General features: G+C 39.1%; 1 protein-coding gene across 4 annotated transcripts in view; it reads left to right on the top strand.

The window, feature by feature from the left end:
• The first annotated feature begins 1,327 nt into the window (after positions 1–1,327).
• The window catches only part of STAT4 (signal transducer and activator of transcription 4), a 105,477-nt gene continuing 84,384 nt past the window's right edge, over positions 1,328–22,420 (top strand). Inside the window, exons 1-3 of one of the 4 annotated variants that reach the window (XM_047773092.1) lie at positions 1,328–1,610; positions 4,535–4,663; positions 6,229–6,373. In XM_047773092.1, the coding sequence (XP_047629048.1) occupies positions 4,536–4,663; positions 6,229–6,373 (273 nt within the window). In that variant the 5' untranslated portion in view covers positions 1,328–1,610; position 4,535. The other 3 variants (XM_047773095.1, XM_047773091.1, XM_047773094.1) reach the window with 3 other exon arrangements.

Genomic DNA, 22,420 nt, shown 5'->3' with positions numbered 1-22,420 from the left:
TTGGGTTGAGGTCATCCGTGAAATTGTCACAGAGAAGGAGAGGATTTCAATAAGCAGACAAGTTGAAGAGAAACTGCAGTTGAAGCGAGGATCAGTACTGAAGCACAAGGGTTCGTCTAGGGAGCAGAAGGACTGGCCAGTATCAGATCACGGGTTTTTGAGAGGAAGGGTATGGGAAGAAAAGTTCGCAAGAGAGGTTAGGACCAAACTATACAGAATTTTGAGTGCCAAGAATTTGGACTTTTTCCTGTAGGCAGTGACCACTTCCCCAGAAGAAAGCCAACCTTTGCCTCACAGCTTATGGAATGGCCCAAATGAGGCACTTTGTTCAGCTGGGGACAGAGCAGCATAGGCTCCTGGAAACTGCCCAGTGAGCAAGCATCCAGGACCAGCTCTACCTGACCAATATTAAATTTAAATTTAGATATGTGACTCTGGGGCTGATTGACTGACTTTTTTTTTTTTTTTTTTTTTTTTTTGTGAGAGGTGGTAAATTTAATCACTTGATAATGATGTCTCCTGAAAGAGGAAGAGAATCCTGTGGTGTGAAACAGGGACTTTTACCTTGGTAGATTGCTCTGGGCATGTCCAGAAGCAGATTGAGTCTTTCTACCTAGCTCTTCTAGTCTATCTTCATTTTTGCCCTAATTTTCTTGAATGTTTATAAAACTCTTACTGTGTGACAGGGGGTTAACATCTAGCTTGGAGGAGATGAAAAGAGCACCAAGGGAGTTGAAACTGTCTGACTTTTATCCAGGCTCAGAGGCTGGCTCAGTGAGTAACTCTGGTCACCTCTCTGGGCCTGTCTCTTCAGATATGAGAGAGGAGCTAGAACCAGATGAGGTCAAGGCTCTCTCCAGCTCTAGGATTCTAGAACAGGCCCAGGTCACAAAGGGCCAAGGGCATACTCCAGCAACCAGGTGTAGGGCCACTGAGGAGGGAAAGAGGATGCTGGGCTAGCGAGGGCCGGAGTCCAAGGCCTGCTCAGGAGCTGGCCCAGATCTGAGGGTGAGGTTGTTCTCCTCCCAGTGAGCAAACCCTGCTGGAATTGGAGCACAGTGAGGTCTTCAGCTGAATGTTTTCATCCCAGCTACCTTCCCCTTTATTCCCAGGGACTGGCTCACCACGGTGAGAGAAGTCTGAACGGAGGGAGCCAGGAATTTGGCTCCAGGCAAGTAAGTCTGCTGCTGCTGCTGCTGCTGCTGCTGCTGCTGCTGCTGCTGCTGCTGGAGGTGGTGGGGTGTCTCAGGTCTGGGGAAACCGGAAGAAAATGGGTGTGTGTTGTCCCCACCGACCGCTTCCTTCTGACACCCGTGGGTCATGCCCAGTGGCCAGAGTGTTGGTGGGGATGAGGAGAGGGTGCCTCCAAAGGGGCTTCAGCCAGACCGTTTCTGCTCTTTAGCGTTTCTAGAATAGAGTGGGTGGGAACGACCCGAGTAAAGTCCCAGAGACCAGAGACTCTTAACACTGACGCACAGGAAAGCCTCAAGTGGGAGGAGAAATGCAAATCCCCTACTGACGATGGCGTCAGCGGCTTGGTCCTGGGGACAGTAAAGGGTGATTCCGACTTTGGACTTGAGCACCGCCTGGGACCCGGGCTGAGGGAGCAGGTAAGGAGGCAGACCACACCTTCGCGTTGCTGCTCGGGAGGAGCTCAGGCCAGGAAACGCTTATGCAGGACGCTGCGGAGGCTCTGCGGTTCCCTGGCTATTTTGACAGTTAAACTTCACGTTAACCTAGCTGAGGATGGGTAGTTTAAAAAGAAGCGAACGACTCCATGTTTCAAAGGTGCACTCCGGAGCGGGTCTCCCGGTGAGACTGGGCGCTCTGCCCCCGGGATCTGAACCCCTGGGTAGGTGGGTGCGTTGTGGCCGATGTGGAGTGAGCCCTCGTGAAGTGCTGGGGCCGGGGGGGAGGGGGTGCCTCACTTTCTTTGCCAGCTTTTGTGAGCTATAATGCGTGACATTAGATTGCAAGCCTGTTTCAGCAAAAAGCCCGCAGCTGAGGTAGCTAGTGATTGAAGATTTGATGAGAACAGTGATGTTGTAAGGCAGGTCATCTTTGCAAGCTGCGGGTCACAGAACCAAGGGGGTACCATTAGCTCCCAGGTGGTGGGACAAAATGACCCTTTATAGGGATCTTTTAGGACCAGGCATTACAAGAGAATAGGCAGGCACTCAGTTTGCAAAAGAAATGCTCCATAGTTATCTTAGGGTGTGAGAATTAGATGTTTTTAGATATTTTAAAAGCATTTCTAGATACTGCAACAGAGAAGAATGTCCTAAGACTATAATCCTTTCCCTTTTCATCCTTAAATTCAGCTCTCTGGAAGGTGGCTTCAGGTCTTAGAGTGATCTATCTAACTTTAGGATGGGTTCAGTCCAGTTAATTCTTAGAAAACAGATTTTCATCCAAATCATAGCAAGGATTTAACAGTAGTAGCAATTAAAATTGTCATTTTCAGCCCATGTTCTGGTCATTAACTAGAATAAATTGATAGGGACAGAGCAGGATGATGGCAATAGCAGTATGGGAACAAATGTTTCAGTTTTGCATGGAATATGTTTACACCCATCTGGAAAGAACCAGGAGACCTCAGGTCCATACTTAGGATCTGTGTATCTTAAGCTAGGGTCATTAACCTACTTGTCCCTCAGATTTTTTTCATTTCAAAGCTGGGTAATACTATCCACCTGTGCTATTCACAACATCAGGTGTGCCTGTCATTCTTCTCTTAACAAGCATTTGTTGAGCACCTACAATACACCCAGGACTATATGTGTAAATACAAAGTGATAGGAAAGTAAAACAATTATTTTTCCAGTTGCTTTCTTTTAGCAAAACATTGGCAATAACTTTCTTCTATACATTTAGTTCAGAGAAAAGATGCCCCCAAGTGTTTCCATATGAAACCTGAAATATATATTTGAAATATATGAAATGTATCATCATGATGGTCTTTCCGTAGGCAAAAGGCAACCTGTGAGATAGGTTGAAATACTGTGGTGATTATTCACATAACAGTTTTTTTTTTCCTTTGATTTAGAATTACTGACAAAACAATAAAAAAATTTGACTTTGGAAAAAGTAAAATATTGTAACTTCAAGGAGACATCATATTGGAGTTCCCATTGTGGCTTAGCAGGTTAAGAACCTGACATAGTAAAACTGAGGATGCAGGTTTGACCCGTGACCTCACTCAGTGGGTTAAGGATCTGGCATTACCTCAAGCTGTGGTGTAGTTTTCACAGATGCAGCTTGGATCTGGTGTTGCTGTGGCTGTGACATAGGCTCCAGCTGCATTCCGTTTAGACCCCTAGCCTGGGAACTTCCATATGCCGTAGATGTGGCCCTAAAAAAATAAAAAGAAAAAAAGAGGAGACATCATATTAATTTCCCTGAGTTAAGAAATATGTCTTAAAGCTTCTAAATTGGCCAGAGTGGGGTTATGATGGGAAAACACATACTTCTGTTTTATGACAGGCTGCCAACTATGCGTCAAGTGTGGTTTCTTCTTAAGTATCTTGAGGCTTTAACCATTGTCAGGTACACATCAGAGACTAATTTAAAAAGTAAACTTTAAAACCTTTGCCAAGCCAAAATGGGTCTTCACAGAGAGAAATAAAAATATTTAGTTGTTCAGAGGTATTTTGAACCAGAAGAATTAGAGCCACAAAAGTGCATACATACATACTCTTCATAAAGGTATGACTGAATTAGATTGGAAGTCTAGGAACATAAGGCTGATGCTAGAAGCCAGGCATATCTGAAATAAAGAAAAAAGGCTTGGGCCATTTTATATAAAAGAAGGTTTTATTGGGTATTCCTGATATATAAAGCCTTAAGAGGGTCTTAGAAGATATAGCTGAGTATGTTATTTGCCTTCAGGTTGCTCATTGTCTAATAATGTAGAGGGAGGAGGGAGCAAGGGATAGGGAAGGAGCTTGTTGAGAATACAAATCTGTGTAGAAAGATGGGAGTCGGGTGGGGTGAGGGGCGGCAGGGGAGTGAAAGCTTTCTGGAGAAGGTGAAACAGGAGTTTCTGTTAGAACAAAGAAAGACATGGTTTGGGGGCAGAGAAAGAGTCCTGTTTCCTTCATTAAGGATGATTTAGGAAAAAGTTGAGAACTGCATTCATTATCTTTGCATTGAAAACATTTTCTCTTTTCTCCTTTCTTTAACTGGGTGATTATAAAATAAGAAACATTTTTTTTCCTCAACATTGTCTTTGCCTGAAATCCAAGAAAAATGAAAACATGTACATAGTTATTAACTGATATTATTTATTTATTTATTTTGCTTTTTAGGGTTGCACCTGCGGCATATGGAGCTTCTCAGTCTACGGGTCAAATTGGAGCTATAGCTGCCGGCCTACACCACAGCTTGTGGCAATGCCAGATCCTTAACCCATTGAGCAAGGCCAGGGATTGAACCTGCAACCTCTTGGTGCCTAGTCTGATTTGTTTCCACTGTGCCTCGACGGGAACTCCGACTAACATTATTTCTAAACCCTCATTTTCCTTTTCTTTTATAGCATGTCTCAGTGGAATCAAGTCCAACAGTTAGAAATAAAATTTTTGGAGCAAGTTGATCAATTCTATGATGACAACTTTCCTATGGAAATTCGACATCTGTTGGCCCAGTGGATTGAAAATCAAGATTGGTAGGATCAAATATTATTGTATTTTTCTAGAGGTTGATGCAAAAATGCTTTATGCTATATCTGCATGGATTTATTCTGTGGTCCACTTTTGACTTAGTTGATACATTCTTTTCAGGTAAAGAACTTTCTTCAAGGATTTAGAAAGCTTTCTCAAAGGAGGAGACTCATTGTCCTTTCTGGTTTCACCCATTGTAGATGAAAACTTAATGGTTCAAGTGTTTTATTTTTATAAGTGAAACCCTAACAATTTTCTAAGTATTAAAAAAAAAAAAAACTCCAAAAAGCCAAGAAGTAAATCTATTGTTTAATTCTCTATCATGGACTTGAGATATATATAGTCTTTTTAGGGCTGTACCTGCAACATATAGAAGTTCCTAGGCTAGGGGTTGAATTGGACTGCAGCTGCTGGCCTACACCACAGCCACAGCAACTCGGGATCTGTGCCATGTCTGTGACCTACATCACAGCTCAGAGTAACACCGGATCCTTAACCCACTGAGCAGGGCCAGGGGTCGAACCTGTATCCTCGTGGATGCTAGTTGGGTTCATTATCACTGAGCCACAATTGGAAATTCCTTAGTATGTTTTACGAACTTTTTTTAAAGTTCTGTTCACCTTGTATAATTAAAAAATATTTTTGCTTTGAACAGTCATCTTAACTCTTGCTAAAATACATGTAACATAAAAGTTACCATTTTAACCATTTGTAGGTGTACAGTTTAGTGGCATGAAGTATATATTCACCTTGTTATGCATCCATCACCACCATCCATCTTCAGAACTTTTTTACCTTCCCAAACCGAAACTGTTCACTTATTAAATAATAACCCCCTCCTCTCTCCACCCCAACCCCTGGTAATCACCATGCTTCTCTCTCTTTGAATCTAACTAGTCTAGGTACTTTACATAAATGTAATCACACAATATTTATTATTTTGTGGCTGACATTTTACTTAGCATATTTTTTCAAGGTCCTTTCATGTAGCATGTGTCAGAAATTCCTTTTTAAGGCTGAACATATTATATTGTATTTGTATACTATGTTTTATTTATTCATTCATCCTTCAGTGAAATTTGAGTTGTTTGCACCTTTTGGCAATTGTGAATAAAGCTGATATATAAATGTTGATGTGCAGATATCTTCTCAAGTGCCTGCTTTCAATTCTTTTGAGTATCTATGCAGAAGAGGAAATGCGTGTAATTTTATGTTTACAGTTTGAGGAATCTCCATTCTGTTTTACAGAGTGGCTGTACCATTTTCAATTCCCACCAGCAATATACAAGGGTCTCAATTTTTCATCCTCACCAAAACTTGCTATTTTGTGTTTTTGATAATAGTCACCCTAATAGATGTGAAATGGTATCTCCTGTTTTGATTTTCATTTCCCTAGTGGTTAGTGATCTTGAGTATACTTTCATGTGTACCGTTTAATTTGAAAAAAACCTTTAAATTCTTGTCACTGTAGAATATATTTATCACTTTAAAATAGTTATGGTAAAAAAAAAAAAAGTAGGCATCTTACTAAGTTGTTTCCTGTTGTGTAAAAACACTTTTGTTTTTTTAGGGAGGCAGCGTCTAACAATGAAACCATGGCAACAATTCTTCTTCAGAACTTGTTAATACAACTGGATGAACAGTTAGGTCGAGTTTCCAAAGAAAAAAACCTGCTTTTGATACACAATCTAAAAAGAATTAGGAAAGTCCTTCAGGTGAGAATGCATTCTACTTTTTCAAAATATTTGGATTTATGAGTCTTTAATTCAGTTAAAAAGAAGTCGAATATGTAGCCTTATCTTGTTTTTCCAACCAGATTTAAGAGGGAAAAAAATCCCAATTCTTACTGTTTTAAATTTTGTGTTCAATTTTATTTTATTACCCAATGCTTGTTTTTCACAAACTTTTGAATCTAACATACAGTACAAGTGGGAGGGCATGTGATTTGTATGTGACTAGTTATGATGGAATTTGAGAATGTTGGAACAGGGATCTGAAAGATGCTGGTTTCACAGCTATTCCTTCATCTTCCCTTGCCTTTGTCCCTTGTGTAACAATTTAGAGTTGATTTATTCTCATTCATAAATGGAGTATTATATATATATATAGTACGTATCCTCGCAGATTTGGTTCAAACTTCACCTGCTTCAAAAGCGTTCTTTGGTGCCCTGTAGCCTCCTATTCTAACAGTTTACCCAGGCAAAGCCCTTTTCTCTGTGTTCCCACAGCACCTGCAACAAATCTGTACTATGCCACGTAGTATGTTCTACATTAGTCTTTTTTTTCTATGTTTGTCTTCTCCCACAAACAATGGACTACTTGAGGCAGGGGCTTGGTATGCTGCTTTGAATTCCCTGTGCCCACTGCAAAGCTGGACCTCTGCTGGAGTGTAATATTCATTGATTAAAGAGATGAATGAATGAAGTGAGTGAAACAGGGATTTAAAGAATTAAGAGCAGGCTAATCCTGACCTAAACACAGAGATGCTAATGAAACAAACTCTAAACATGGACAGCTCTAATATTTACTGAGTTCTTACACAACATATTAGAGAACATGAAATATCCATGTGCCATTTCTTAGTGAGGCGTCTTTTTTATTTTATTTTATTTTTTGTCTTTTTGCCATTTCTTGGACCATGACATATGGAGGTTCCCAGGCTAGGGGTCGAATCGGAGCTGTAGCTGCCGGCCTACACCAGAGCCACAACAAAGCAGGATCTGAGCCACATCTGCAACCTACACCATAACTCACGGCAATGCCGAATCATTAACCCATTGAGCAAGGCCAGGGATTGAACCCACAACCTCATGGTTCCTAGTCGGATTCACTAACCACTGAGCCATGACAGGAACTCCTCTTAGTGAGGCATCTTTAGAATCTCAAACTTATAATTAATACATTTTTAGAAAATTTTACCTAGGCTATCATAGAAATATGCTTGATATTACTAACATTTGTGAGAGGGACATATATATTAATTGTTTCATTGTTGTTTGGCTTTCAATTAGCCATCTTTGCCCTTGATATCCCCTATAAATTTGCAAGACACTTGGCTGCTGTAGGAAATGAATTTGTTGCCAATGAAACATAATTTTTCACAGAGTAAAGCAAACTATCTCTTTCAGAGATAAGACATTTGACTTTGGCTTCATTAGCTAGTGCTCTAATCAATAAACCTAAAACAGGAGTTGGCCTATTGCTACCCACAAGTCAAATGTGGTCGCTGCCTATTTTTGTACAATTCATAACTAAGAATGGTTTTTTACATTTTTGTTTTTTATTTTTAAATTTTTTGTTAAAATATAGCTGATTTATAATCTTGTGTCAATTTCTGCTGTACTGCAAAGTGACCCAATCATTCATACACACACGCACGCACACGTATATATACACTCTTTTTTCTCATGTTCCATCAGGTTCTGTTCCAAGAGATTGGACATGGTTCCCTGTGCTATATAGTAAGCAATGAGGTCCTAATGCATAGCACAGGTTTTTTACAATTTTAAATGGTTGAAAAAGAACATGAGTTCCTGCTGTGGTGCAGTGGATTAAGAACATGGCTGCAGCAGCTTGGGTAGCTGCGGATATGCAGGTTTGATTCCCAGCTTGGCACAGTGGGTTAGAAGATGCCACATTGTCGCAGCGATAGTGTAGGTTTATAGCTAAGGCTTGGATTTGATCCCTGGCCTGGGAACTTCCATATGCCATTGGTGTGGCCATAAAAACTTTTTTTAAAGGAATAAAAGTAAAATAAAAGTTTGTGCTGTGAAAATTATAGGAAATTCATGCGTTCCCGTCATGGTTCAGTGGTTAACAAATCCAACTAGGAACCATGAGGTTGCAGGTTTGATCCCTGGCTTTGCTCAGTGGGTTAAGGATCTGGCATTGCCGTGAGCTGTGGTGTAGGTTGCAGACGCGGCTCGGAACCCGCGTTGCTGTGGCTCTGGTGTAGGCCGGTGGCTACAGCTCTAATTTGACCCCTAGCCTGGGAATCTCCATATGCCGTGGGAGTGGCCCAAGAAATGGCAAAAAAAAAAAATTATAGGAAATTCAAATTTCTTTATTTCGGTGGAACGTAGCTTGCTCTGTCAGTTATATATCGACTCTGGCTATCTTCACACTGTAGTGGTACAGTTGAGTAGATGTGACAGAGACCGTGTAGACTCAAAGCCTAAATAAAAATGTGGTGCGTGTGTGTGTGTGTGTATCAAGCATATTTATCTGGCCCTTTATAGGACAATTAACCTAGAAGCAAAGGTCCTCCAGATTTTTGCTAGGGGAACTTGGATGGGTAAAAATGTGTGATGCTTTGGCTTTTGGAAATTCTGATTCTCAAAATGTGGCCTTGGGAAATTTGCTTAATTTTTCTATATTTCTGTTATCTTTTCATATAATTGAGGATGGTTATTATTTACCTTCTGGGATTATAAGAAAGACTGAAGATTTTATTCTGGCAAAAAAATAGGCTTTCAAGAAGAGGATCTTGTTGATAGGGAAAATAGCAGGATCTCCTTAGTGTGAATCCAGGGTAAGTATCCAACCCATCACTTTTCTGAGTGAGGTAAGACTGTAAGGGAGTCAAGAATTTGCAGTAGTCCCCAGTCATATTTCAGCTCAAGCACAAACGTCCTGCTTATGTCATCTGCTTCCCAGCATCTTGTCTCCGTTGACCTCTTCCCATAAACTGCCCTAAGCTGCTCAACATTCCCACCCCAGGAAAATAGATCTACTGTTTGTTCCTGAGCACATCAACCCCACTCTTGAAAAACTCTGAGCCTTTTGTCCATGATAGCCTCATGGCCCGGAATGCACTGCCAGCCCTCTTCCTCCAGCCCAGCTCCTGTTCATCCCTAGAGGACCTGTGGAGGTCCCAGGGCGGCAAGGAAACCTTGACCTGTTCTTTATAGCCCTTACTTTCATTCCTCATGGAACAAAGTTTGCAAGATAACCAGCATCTCCTCTGTGCTGGATGTAGAAGCAGGTCATAAGCTCTTTTTCTTTTTTCAGCTTTTAAGATTGATGCATAGTAGATTTACAGTGTTGTTAGTTTCAGATGTACAGCAAACTGATTCAGTTATCCATGCCTATATATCTATTTTTTTTTTCAGATTCTTTTTGCTTATAGGTTATTAGAAAATACTGAGTAGAGTCTGTGTTCTATAAGGTCCCAAGCTCTTTGAAGGTAAAAGTCTGAGCTCCCTTGGTGACCTCCTGCTTCCCTCCATACCCAGCATGATTCTACTGCAAACTAGAAACTCCAAAAATCAGTTTGATTGGTTAAGATATTTTGAATGGACAAAAACCCTTGCTCTTTCCTTTGATTTATAAACTACATTTATTGTATTATAGTAATTCAGAACACAGTAGAAAATAGTAGTAAAGAATATCATCAATTATGGTTACAAGCCTTTTTGATAAAACAAGATCCTGCTTCCCCAAAAAGGAAAAAACAAAATCAAAAACAAAATACAAAAAACCCCTCCTGTCAAAGAGAATATTGACGCTGTGCTTACCCGGTTTGAACATATTTATCCTCTGGGATTTTAAATATAACCCATTTTAACTATTATAGCAAAAAAGAGCAAACAACACCAAGATAACTAAGCAAGTATAAGGTAAATTTATTTTAGCTCTTGACAGAGCAACTGAGGTCTCCAGTGTCAATATTTTAATTTACTATTTATACCCCACTTACTTCTAATAAGAATCTGGAATGGCTTGCTATAAAAGACAAACAAAACTATCAAATCAAAAGTAGGAGTTCCCGTCATGGCTCAATGGTTAACGAATCCAACTAGGAACCATGCGGTTTCGGCTTCGATCCCTGGCTTCGCTCAGTGGGTTAAGAATCAGGTGTTGCCATGAGCTGTGGTATAGGTCGCAGATGCAGGTTGGATCCTGCATTGATGTGGCTCTGGCGTAGGCCAGTGGCTACAGCTCCAATTAGACTCCTAGCCTGGGAGCCTCCATATGCCAAGGGTGCGGCCCTAGAAAAGACAGAAACAAAACAAAACAAAAAAGCAAAAGTAAAGGCAATCCCTGAGGTGGAAGTGGTGAACACTGGTGTCCAACTTGCCTTGGTCCTTTTAAGGTGAGTCAGCCTCAGGTCAAGGTTAGGAGCTGGGACTGTATTGGGTTGAATTCTGGCTCTGTGACTTGTGTGCTGTATGGCCCAAGGCAAGATGCTTACACTCTCTGGCCTCAGTTTCCTCAGCAGTGTGAGCGGAATCTCACTGGTACCTAACCCATAGGGATGTTAGGAACATTTTTAAAAAAGGTTTTGAAGCATGTAGTGAGGACTATGTTATTATTTGCTAAAAATAAATTTCTGTTCCAGGTATTTCAAGAATGTTTCACTCTGTTCTTAAGGCTTAAAAAACAAAACAACAACAACAAAAGAACAATAGACTTTATTTTCTTAGAGCAATTTTAAGTTTATAGAAAAATTGAGCAGAAGGTACAGAAAGTTCTCATATATTCCCTTTCCACCTGCCTCTCTCCAGTTTCCCCTGTTATTCTCTTACATGGGTTTTGTGCATTTGTTTCAGCTGATGAACCTTTTGTGGTGCATTATTATTAAAAGTCCAAGGTTGCATCTTTCTGTTGTATGATTCCTTAGGTTTTTAACAAATGCATGATGTCATGTATCCACCATTTCAGTTTTGCTGCTCCCCAAATCTCCTCTGTTCCACCAGTTCACTTGTCCCTCCCTCCCCGCAAGCTCCTGGCAACCACCAATCTTTTTACTCTTTCTATAGTTTTACTCTTTCCAGAATGTCATAGACTTGAAGTCATACAATGTGTAGACTTTTCAGACTGGCTTTCCTCACTTAGTAATATGCTTTTAAGTTCCCACTGTGTCTTCTTGTAGTGTGACTGCTCTTTTTTTTATCACCTAATGCTATTCTCTTGGATGGGGTACTACAATTTATCCATTTTTGGCAATTACAAATTAAGCTGATATTAGCGTTTGCCTGCAAATTTTTGTGTGGGCATGAGTTTTCAACCCATTTGGGTAAATACCTCAGAACTTGATTGCTGGATCTTTATTCTTGGATTTTCTATTGAAAATCTCTTTTCCTTACTCACCTTCCTATCTGTGTCTTAGTCTGTTCTGACTGCAGTAAAAAATGCAATTGATTGGATGAATTTTAAATAAAAAATGTTTATTTTTCATAGTTCTGAATAGGAAGCCCAAGGTCAAGGCTCTGGTATATTCAGTGTCTGATTCAGCTTCCTGGCTAATAGATGGTTATCTTTTCACTACAGTGTCACATGGTGGAAGTGGGGAGGAAGCTCTCTGGGTTCTCTTTTATATGAACACTAATACTTCTCGAGAGAGCTCTGCCCTTAAGACCTAAACTCTTATCAGAGGCTCCACCTCCTAATACCATCACATTAGGGGTTAGGATTTCAACCTATGAATTTGGGGAGACACAAATATTTAGTCTCTAACCTTTCTCTTTCCCTTTCATATAGAGTGACTTTAAAAAAGAAAAATATGGCATATTCATAAGTTAAAAATTGCAATAATATAAAAATATGCAAAGAAAATATGAAATAATCCAAAATCTACTGCCTAGATGTAGCATATTGATATTTGATAGGCATCGTTCCAAACATCTATACATATATGTGCCAATAATAGGGCAGGCTGCTGTTGACATTTATGCTCAATTGTTATTAGTATCTTTATAGCCTCCCGTACCCCTCCACCCCTAACTCCACTCTGCTCTCTGCCGACCCACAGGAACCATTAATCCCAAAATTTACATTTATCAGTCTCTTCCTTTTTGTTAGTTTACCATACATATTAGCATCCTTAGAAAATATAGTATATATACTATATATAGTAATATAGGAATCACACTATTTATTCTTCACAACATTTTTTTCACTCAACATGCGTGAGATTGATTCATGCATGTTGATGCGTATAGCAGTAATTCAATCGTTTTCATTAATACCTAGTATTCCATTGTGTGAATACATGATAGTTTATCCATTTTACTGTTATTGGGCACTTGGATTATTTCCAGTATTTTTTACTATTTCAAATAATGTTGATCTGAATATTCTTGTGTGTACCCCTTGGTGCACATATGCACGAAATTCTCTAGGATATAAACCTAGGAGTGAAATGCTGAATCATCGAGTATGTACATCTTTAAACATACTAGATAATGTCAAAATTGTTTCCCCAAATTTTTTTGTTGTTGTTTGTCTTTTGTCCTTTTTAGGGCTCCACCCACAGCATATGGAGGTTCCCAGGCTAGAGGTCGAATCGGAGCTATGCCGCCAGCCTACGCCAGAGCCACAGCAACATGGGATCCCAGCCATGCCTGCAACCTACACCACAGCTCATGGCAAAACTGGATCCTTAACCCACTGAGCGAGGCCAGGGACTGAACCCGCACCTCAAGGTTCCTAGTCAGATTTGTTTCCGCTGCACTACAATGGGAACTCCTGTTTCCCAAAATTGTTACACAAGTTTCCACTCTCCCAGTAGAGTAAGAGTTCTGGCTCCACATCTTTGTCCATGCTTGTAATGGACATATATCATGTACCCCAGTCTGGTGCTGTCTACATCTTTTTTCCTTAGTTTGATTTTTTTGTTCCTTTTCTGATTTCTCTTTATTCGAGTGCTTGCTTTATTTCTAAACTTTTTTTTTTCTTATGTGAGGTTAATTCTATACATTTTTAGAGAAACTTTTTATGTACTTTAATATGTAGTACTCTCATTGTTCATATCTAAATGTTCCATAAGTCCAGTTTGACTTCTATTTTTAGCTAGCTAAACTTAAAAATTGTCCCTCCAAAAATACATAGAAATGCTAGATAAAATACAACATATTTTAAATGCATAAACTTATCACAAGTTGAGGGAAATTACAGAGCTAACATTTTTTTAAACTATAATACAGAACTGTGAATAGGAGCTAACATGGTAGTTGTCATATAGTCTTAGATTCTAGAAATGCAGGTCCTAAGCATGACATAAAAAGAAACTGCAGGACACCAGAGAGAAAGAAAAGATCCTAAAATTAGCAAGAGAGAACAAATACATTAACCTACACAGAAATGAGAGAAACGGAAAGCCAAATATAAAACAGTGAGAGCAGAGTGGAATAATCTCTTCATGGAGCTATAATACAATATCCATCAAATTAGAATTCTATACCCAGCTCAATTATTATACAAAATTAAAAGTTCACTACAAAGATACACTCACAGAAGGAATTACTAAAGGAAATCAGACACAGATGTTCAGTGCACATGCTAAAATTTCTAAAGTACCACTCCAAAAAGTGAAAACAGAGTGCATAAGAGATTAAAAGTGCAGAATAAGATTATCAGGAAAAAAGTATCCCTTAAGTGGACAGAACTCAGCAGTTCTAAGACAAACCATAGTTCTTATAAGGATGTATCTAAAACATGAAATAGCAAACTGATAAGGTCAAAAGGGTGAGCTGGGCTGTCTTGTAAAGCAATTTGTGGGCCTTGGTCAGGAATCTGAGTCTTAGGCTGAATGTGATGGGAGGCCATTGTGAAGCATAAGCAGAGAAGTGACATGAACTGATTTCTGCTTTTCAGAGCTTATTCTGACTTTAAGTGAACTGTAGTTATCAATTGTAGTTATCTGGAAGGAATTGGAGACCTGTTAGAAAATCCCATTGATTTTTAAAAGCAGCATACTGAAGTCAGTCTTTTTCTGTTACTGTGGACTTATCAACTCTCCTAAACTTCCAGAAGTTTTTGCTTTGTGTATTTTTTACTCTGTTGTGAGGAACAAACAAGATAATATCAGTGAATTAAACTTTTTAAAAAACTCAATGTAAAATAGTCTTTTTGACCTTTCATTACTCTTTCATTTTGAAATTTTATTGTCTGGCTTTCCTTTTGTTACCATTTGCTAACAGGCAAATGAATCCATCTCTTCATTTTCATACTTTCTCTGTCTCTTTGTACTAAGTCTTTTGTAAATACATAACATCTTTTTAGTCAAATATTTAGTAAGTTCTTGTGTTCTCAGTCACATCTTAAGCACTAGGAATACAATTAGAGGAAGTCAAGAAGCTTATAGGCTACTGGGAATTTGGGGTTAATAGATGCAAACTATTGCTTTTGGAATGAATATGCAATGGGATCCAACTGTATAGCACTGGGAACTATGTCTGGTCACTTGTGATGAAGCATGATAATATGAGAAAACAAGAATATATACATGTATGTGTGACTGGGTCATCTTGCTGTGCAGTAGAAAATTGACAGAACACAGTAAATCAGCTATAATGGAAAAAATAAAAATCATTATTAAAAAAGAAGCTTATAGGCTAAAAATTTCACACTACCTTTTATTTGGCTGTGCCCCAGGCACACAGAAGTTCCAAAGCCAGAGATCGAACTTGCACCATAGCTGCAGCATGAGCCACAGCAGTGACAATGGTGGATCCTTAATATGCTGTGCCACCAGGGAACTCCCTACATTTTTGTTTTTAATTTATAGGAACTTTTGTGGCTATTCCTCAAAAATCTAGTGTTGGGGAGGTAAGGGGAAACAGGCAACAGTAAACGTCTTAAAATAGAAAAAAAAATCTCCATCAGTTAGAAGGCTGTGTTCGGGGTTTTGGTGTTAACTCTGTGGTTAGTAATCCCACCACCTACAGAGCATTTTTTACCCACCAGAGTAATGAGTCTATTAGTGAGAGTTTTAGACTCTGTGTGTGAGGGGGCGCTGGCAAGTGTAACCCACACCTCACATGCTCTATTCTCTGCACTCTGTGGCCTCTTTCTCTGAGGTGTTTGGGGTTGCCGAAACAAAAATATGTGTTGGAGCTGAGAGCTCCTCAAAAGTTGGGTTAACAGTGGTTCCTTCTGTCCCAGGTCTGTAAAAATCATATTGTTTGTTCTGAGTATTAGGTGAAGTGAAATTTTTTACATGACAAGGTGGACATTTAGAATTTTTGTTTAGATGTTTCACATTTTTTGATGAGGGAGAAAAAAGTTGCTCTCACTACTGAGTGGCTCTGAATCTGCCAGATCTTATCCTCTAACTCATACTGCTTTCTCAGTTCACTCCTCTTCCTTCCCTTCTGTGCACCACACATGCAAGAGAGGCAAAGAGGTGACCTCAGCCTCCAACTTGAACAGAACCTGGTATAGCAACTCTGTGCTAACTCTGAAAGAGCTGGATTGAGGGGTCTGTCTTTCCAGTCATTGTCTGCACATGGGCAGTAACTGTTTTGTCCATTTCAGTTATTTCCCCAAGTCCTCAGCACACACCGCAAGAATCTGTTGTCCTTTGAGATAATTCCTGATGCCCGTGTCACCATGCTTGTATTTCAAAGGCTCTGAGACCTGCATACTGTGCCATCTAAGATGAAATGTGAATTAGTTGTTGAGATTCTGTTTGCGGCGTAATCTGGGACAGCTGCCAGAAGGCAGATGGTGTGCATCGTAGTCCCTGTCCTGTGCACAGGCACTGAACTGGCAATCCAGTGTGATGACCTCAAGATCCACCCCTGCAACTGAAACTTCATTCGTGGATCATTTTCTGCATATTCCTCCAGGCCCTCATCTTATCCAACCTGCCTGTATTGCTCCCCTCCCCCCTTATTCAGTCTTCTCTTACTCTTTGTTACTTGAGTCTGCAAGGAGTTGGTCTTTCCCTCTTTATGCAATAATTACTTTGTGTATAGTGTGCATGTGTTTTTGTTTTTAAAAAACAAATGATAGTTTGGATTTCTTAAAGTAGGGCTCATATAATTTGCTTTGGGGTATATTAATTACCTCCTCCACAGATATTTGTTGATTGAATATTGGTTTCATCAAGTGGATTTTAACACCAGGCTTGTATTGATTGCTGAAAATACAAGGAGGAAAGGACATTGATGAAACTCTGATGTTCAAAGTGATGCAACCCAAAGAGAGACCAGAGTGCAAATAAATATTTATGATGCAGTGTGGTATGCACCATAGTATCTGCAGCCATAATTGACAGAGTTAGGAACATTTGAGCTGGTTCTAAGAGGATGATTCAGAGCTCTCTGAAGAGAAGAGGGGAGGAAAGACATTTATGTATAGAGGGAAAAGCAAGAGCAAGAATGTGATAGGGGAATCCCTAACCCACATGCAAACTAGGCACTTTAAGCATTAAAATGGGTTTTATGAGAACCTTGAATGCCATACTGAGCAGTTTGGACTTTGGCAGTAGGGAGCAATCAAAAAATTTTAAGCCAAAGTGTGACATGAATATGTGGTTTTTTGAAAACAAATATACAGAGCAAGCTTTCTCGCTGTAAAGACCCATCCCTTGTCTGCACTAGACAAAAGAATATAGGAGAATTCTCCTAAGGCTGAAAGTTGTTTCTTTCCTCATTCTAATGTCTTCTCTCCCACTGCTCAAATCATCTAAATTTGGAGAACTGCGCCGGAAGTTGGATAAATTTAGTTTTCCCTAACACAAAAACTAATGGTGTCCCAAAGAGGGGGGTGACCCCCTATGATGAAAAGTCAAGTCCAACTCTTGACTTTGGGAAATATGAAGCCCCTGAAGTTTATCTAGGAGCTGTCATGGAAATTCCAGACATAGAGATGAGGTCTTAATCTGCCGGCCTGACAGACAATAACAGAACAGAAGCTTGTAGAGGAGTTGTCAACCCCAGTGAGAGCGGCCACCACCAAGAAGAAAAGTAGATTATATCCCTTATTATGATGACTAACCTTGACATTGGGAACAAGGCTGGATAGACAGGCCAGTTGAGAACGAGGATAGAAAGATATTCAGAGTCAAAAGTGATTTTTGCTATCCATGGCTTTCATTTGCTAGAAGTGTCATGGTGGCTTTGAGGAAAAAGCTGAGCAGATTTACCTTAAAATTAGGATAATTGTATTATTCTGCCCACAGTTTTTTAAAAAATTAGTTTCTTATTTTAGTTGTACTGTTTCATGGAGATGAAGACTCATAGGAAAGCCAGTGACACTGTTCTGAATCCAGTGACTTGGAAACTTTCCAAAGAAATACTTAAAACCAGGATTGTTTCTAAGACTCATTACCTTAGCAATTGCCTCTTAAAACATTTTTGTATAAGTAAGTTTAATAAAAGCTTATAAATGGGAGGAAAATACATAATTCCATTTGTAAACAAATTAGTCCATATGATCCAAGTCCGGTAGAAACCAATTTATGTTTAATATTGTGACTTGAGTGAGTAATGGTCAAGTTGCTATCTAAACTTAGTATATAATTAAGTTCAAACCTTTCATTGGTCCAAATCACTTTAAAGGCATCCAATGTAATTCATCAATGAAAAGTTCATTGTTTGGGGAACAAGCTGATTTTCTCACCAGTCAGAGCTTATATTAAGGCTTTCTCTAGAAATGACCTGGGGGACAAAAGAATTCCTCAGCTGACATCTAGCTCTCCACACTACTTCCTTTAAAACATGAAGATCCAAGCCGAGAACTTGGTACCTGGATTGATCATAGCTGGTCATCACCTCCTATTACCAGAATCCTCTGATTGTTGTCTTGGTTGAGAACACAGTGACATCACGCCTAACTGCTGAGTGGGCTCCTCGGTGTGCACGAGGTGCTAAAGTGTAACAGGTATTCTGGATCTATGTTGGTGCCTGAAAAATGAGGAGAACCTCCTATATGCAGTCAAGAACCTGCCTATTTTCTGTCCTTTAATCTGTGACCTCTGCCTCAGTAGAAAGATAGGGGAGTGAGAAAATAAGTACTACATCAAACGTTTAAAAAATAGTTAACTGCTTTTACTTACCAGGTTTTCCTAACTTACCTCATCTCTGTCAGGATTTATTTTGGGAAAAATTAATATCTCATTAATTCTCTATAGTTCACCCCACTATCAACTCACCATATCTCCTCCTCTAGATTCTTCTAATTCTTTCTCTGAAAATTAAAAAGTCTTCCCAGAGAAGGATGTAGAGATAGAGAGACAGAGACAGAGACTTCACGGTGATGGTGTGGAGTATAGCATGGCAGAGGTGCAAATGGAGACATGGAGACCTGTTTGGACATTATTGCAATACTTCAAAGGAAAGAAAATAAGATGCTGAGCTAGGCAGTGATGACCACCACAATGAGAAAAATGTGTTGGAATTGTGAGATAGTTTGGTAAAAGAATGGATACATAGTGAGTGAATAGATATGAAATATGTGAGAGAGCAGAGCGAGAAGTAAAAGATGACAAAGTTTAGTTTGGATTATTACATGATGTTGATACATAATGAAGATTACATTTGGGGAAGGAAGTAGGATAACAAAATGTTTGATAAATTCTAAGGGAAGTGCAGTGGGACGTTAATGAGAAGTGACCAGAACTAATGTGTCTACATACTTACTTATCTCCCCTGCAAGGCTGTGAGCTCCTTGGCACATTCACCTTTGCATCCCCAGAGCTTAACACAGCCTCGCTCATAGTCAGGGCTTAGTGTCTTGTTTAATAAATGAAGAGTTTAACTGACACTGAAAATGTGTCACTTTGTGGCCATGAGTATCCCTAACTAAATGGAGCAAATGTCTGGTCATTACTGCAGTTTAGCACCCATAAGCAAAATTTAGATGATAACATTTTCTTGCTGAAATCAGCAATTTCAAGGATAGAGGAATTAACTTTGGGAAGAAATGTTTTTAAAGAGTATAGTGTATATGAGAGAATTCAGGCTGGATAGAACCAGAAGCAGGAAGAGCTGAGAAACTCTTCCGAGGAAGGGAACACTTAGCATCCGGGACCTGGAGGGGATGAGCTAAGGAGAGGAAGGGCTGAAATGGAAGGAAGCTAGAGACGGTCGTCCTAGGACTAGGCTTCACCTGGGGAAGGGGAGGTGATCTTTCTGAACCAATATCAGCTCCCCAGGAGCTGAGTCAAGTGCTGACTCTTTGGACTGCACATTCACAAAAGATTTGGAAGTTCCCTCACACAGTAAAACACTGTGCAATGACAAAGTGATTCTTAGAGATTTGCCTAGAAATTGCTTAGGAGGACCTCTGACATTCCTTTTCATTGCGCATTCTCCTTTCATGTTATTAAATCTTTCCATCAATGAATATGGTATGTCACTACACTTATTCAGGCTTTTTCTAGGTACTTTAGTACTATTTTTAAACCTTCCCTGTAAAGTTAGAGTATATCTTTCCCTAGATTTACCCTGATTTTTTTTTTTTACATTTTATTGGTATTTTGAGTGGTTTCATTTTTCTATGTGATTATTGCTAGTCCATAGAAATACTACTGATGGTTGAATACAGATATTCCTGAACTCTCTTATTGATTCTAACTTTGTACAAACTTTCTCTTGTTTTCTCTAGACAATTACATCATCTGCAAATAAGGAGAGGTTTAGTTATTCCTTTCTGAAATTAAGGCTTTGTTTCTTTCTCTTATCAGTTAGGAATTTCATTATAATATTGAAGTGAAACAGACAGCAGATGAAATGTTTTACTAAGATAAGCTTGTTTAGGTTTATTGTATTAAGGACATTTTCTTATAATCCTGGTTTACAGACATTTTTAGAAGTCTTGATGAATATTATGTTTTATCAAATTATTTTTCTGCATCTCAAGATAATTATGTGCTTACCTCCTTTAATCCGTATTTAAGGTATATTACATAGCTTTTCTTCTACCACTGTTATATTTCTGAAATAAACTTTGGTTTTTATTTACTGCTAGATAATTTGCAAATATTTTGTATAGGATTTTGCATGTTTGCAAATAATAATATCCTTTTACATTTCATCTATTTTTTTTTTCCCCCTTTGGTCTTTTTGTCTTTTAGGGCCTGTGGCCTATGGAGGTTCCCAGGCTAGGGGGTCCAATTGGAACTGTAGCCGCTGGCCTACGCCACAGACACAGCAATGCAGGATCCAAGCCACATCTGCGACCTACACCACAGCTCACTGGCATCACCAGGGATCTTTAACCCACTGAACGAGGCCAGGGAATAAACCTGCATCCTCATGAATGCTAATCAGGTTCACTAAATGCTGAGCCACGACGGAAACTCCTATCTGGTTTTAATATCAATGTTTTCCTAACTTTATTGAATGAGTTGGAAGTGTTACCTCTTTTATTCTCTGAAGCAGATATTACTCAATGGGATACAAAACCACAATCTAGTTTTCTCTTATATATATGTATATATTGGTTTTTTTGTTTGTTTTTTTATGTATATGTTGTTTAAATTGAATATACTTAATGCATACAATATGATGATTTGATATTCATGAACGTAAGGAGAGGATTACTACAGTCAAGCTAATTAATGTTATCATCTCACATTGTTATTTTTATGTGTGGTAAGAGCACCTGAAATCTACTCTCTGAGTATTTCCATTGTTCAATACAGTATTTTTTAAACTTAGTAATGCTTAAAATTTTTAATATTATTTTCTCATTTAAGTATAGTTGGTTTACAATGTTGTGCCAGTTTCTGCCTACAGCAAAGTGATCCAGTCACACACATATATACATGTATATTCCCTTTCTTACATTATCTTCCATCATGGTCTATCCTAAGAGACCGGATGTAGTTCCCTGTGCCATACAGTAGAACCTCATTGCTTATCCTTTCTAAATACAGTTTGCATCTACTAACCCCAAACTCCCAGTCCATCCCACTCCCTCCTCCCTCCCCCTTGGCAACCACAAGTCTGTTCTCTGTATCAATATAGTATTATTAACTCCAGGCACCGTGCTGTACATTAGCTCTCTAGACTTATTCATCCTACATACCTGCAACCTTGTGCCCTTTGACCAACATTGCCAGTCTCTTCCCCCACCCCAAGCTTCTGGTAATCACATGAAACATCCATATAGTTAGGGCATTAATTTCTCTCAGCAATGTTTTACAGTGTTCTTACACAGGTCTTTCACATCTTATAGATGTACCATACTTTACCCAGCCTTCTAGTTTCCAATTTTCACTCCATCATATCTTTACAAGCACGATAAAATTTGAAGCCTCACATCTAACTTTTGTTTGTTATTTTAAGTGCTGTATTGGTATCTGACACCACCCCTCCTCCCCCCTCCTGTATTCTTACTACACAAAGAAGTCAAAGGGCAAAGAAGGATCACCCAGGGTGTCCCACCCTTTGGTTTTTAAAACCACAGCTGAATCACTTTAATCTGTTTCCTGTTATTTAAAATCTCTAGGGAAGGCTATTGCATGAACAGACTTTGTTGCTTTCCAAAGCCTTTCCAACATGGTCATCAGTGCCTTCTTTTGTCACTCTGCTGTAAATTAAACTCATTTTCCCATTATTCACTTGACAGTGAATGAAAGAACTGATCAGTGAATGGAAGAACATCTGGTTCTTATTTTTTAAAAATAGTTCTCGAATTAGAATACATAAACTATTTTGGGAGCTATTAATTTCCCATGTCTTTAACTCCTGTAGCTCTACATATTAATCCTATTCTCCAACCTTGCTAATCAATTAATAAACATGTGCTTGTTGGTAATCTGTTCAATAAGAGGCCTCTTAATAAGCAGATGAACATTTTAGTTTCAGGTCTCCTCTCAGAGGTAGCCAACTGTTGTGAGCCTCAAACAACACAAATCCTTGTAGAGCCTTGCAGGTGGTTTATCTCTAAGTTCCTATAGGTTATATCTTTTTGTTAATTTTGTTCAATATCATATCTACTGGGTGTTTAAAGAACTTTATGTCTTATTACAAAGGTGATACACATCCAATAATGAAAAGTTAAGAAAACATAGATAAGTAAAAAGG

The sequence above is a fragment of the Phacochoerus africanus genome, chromosome 3 (genome assembly GCF_016906955.1).
Source record: "Phacochoerus africanus isolate WHEZ1 chromosome 3, ROS_Pafr_v1, whole genome shotgun sequence".
Lineage (NCBI taxonomy): Eukaryota > Metazoa > Chordata > Mammalia > Artiodactyla > Suidae > Phacochoerus > Phacochoerus africanus.
The sequence above is the reverse complement of the archived record's forward strand: the minus strand, read 5'-3'. Positions and strand labels throughout refer to the sequence as shown.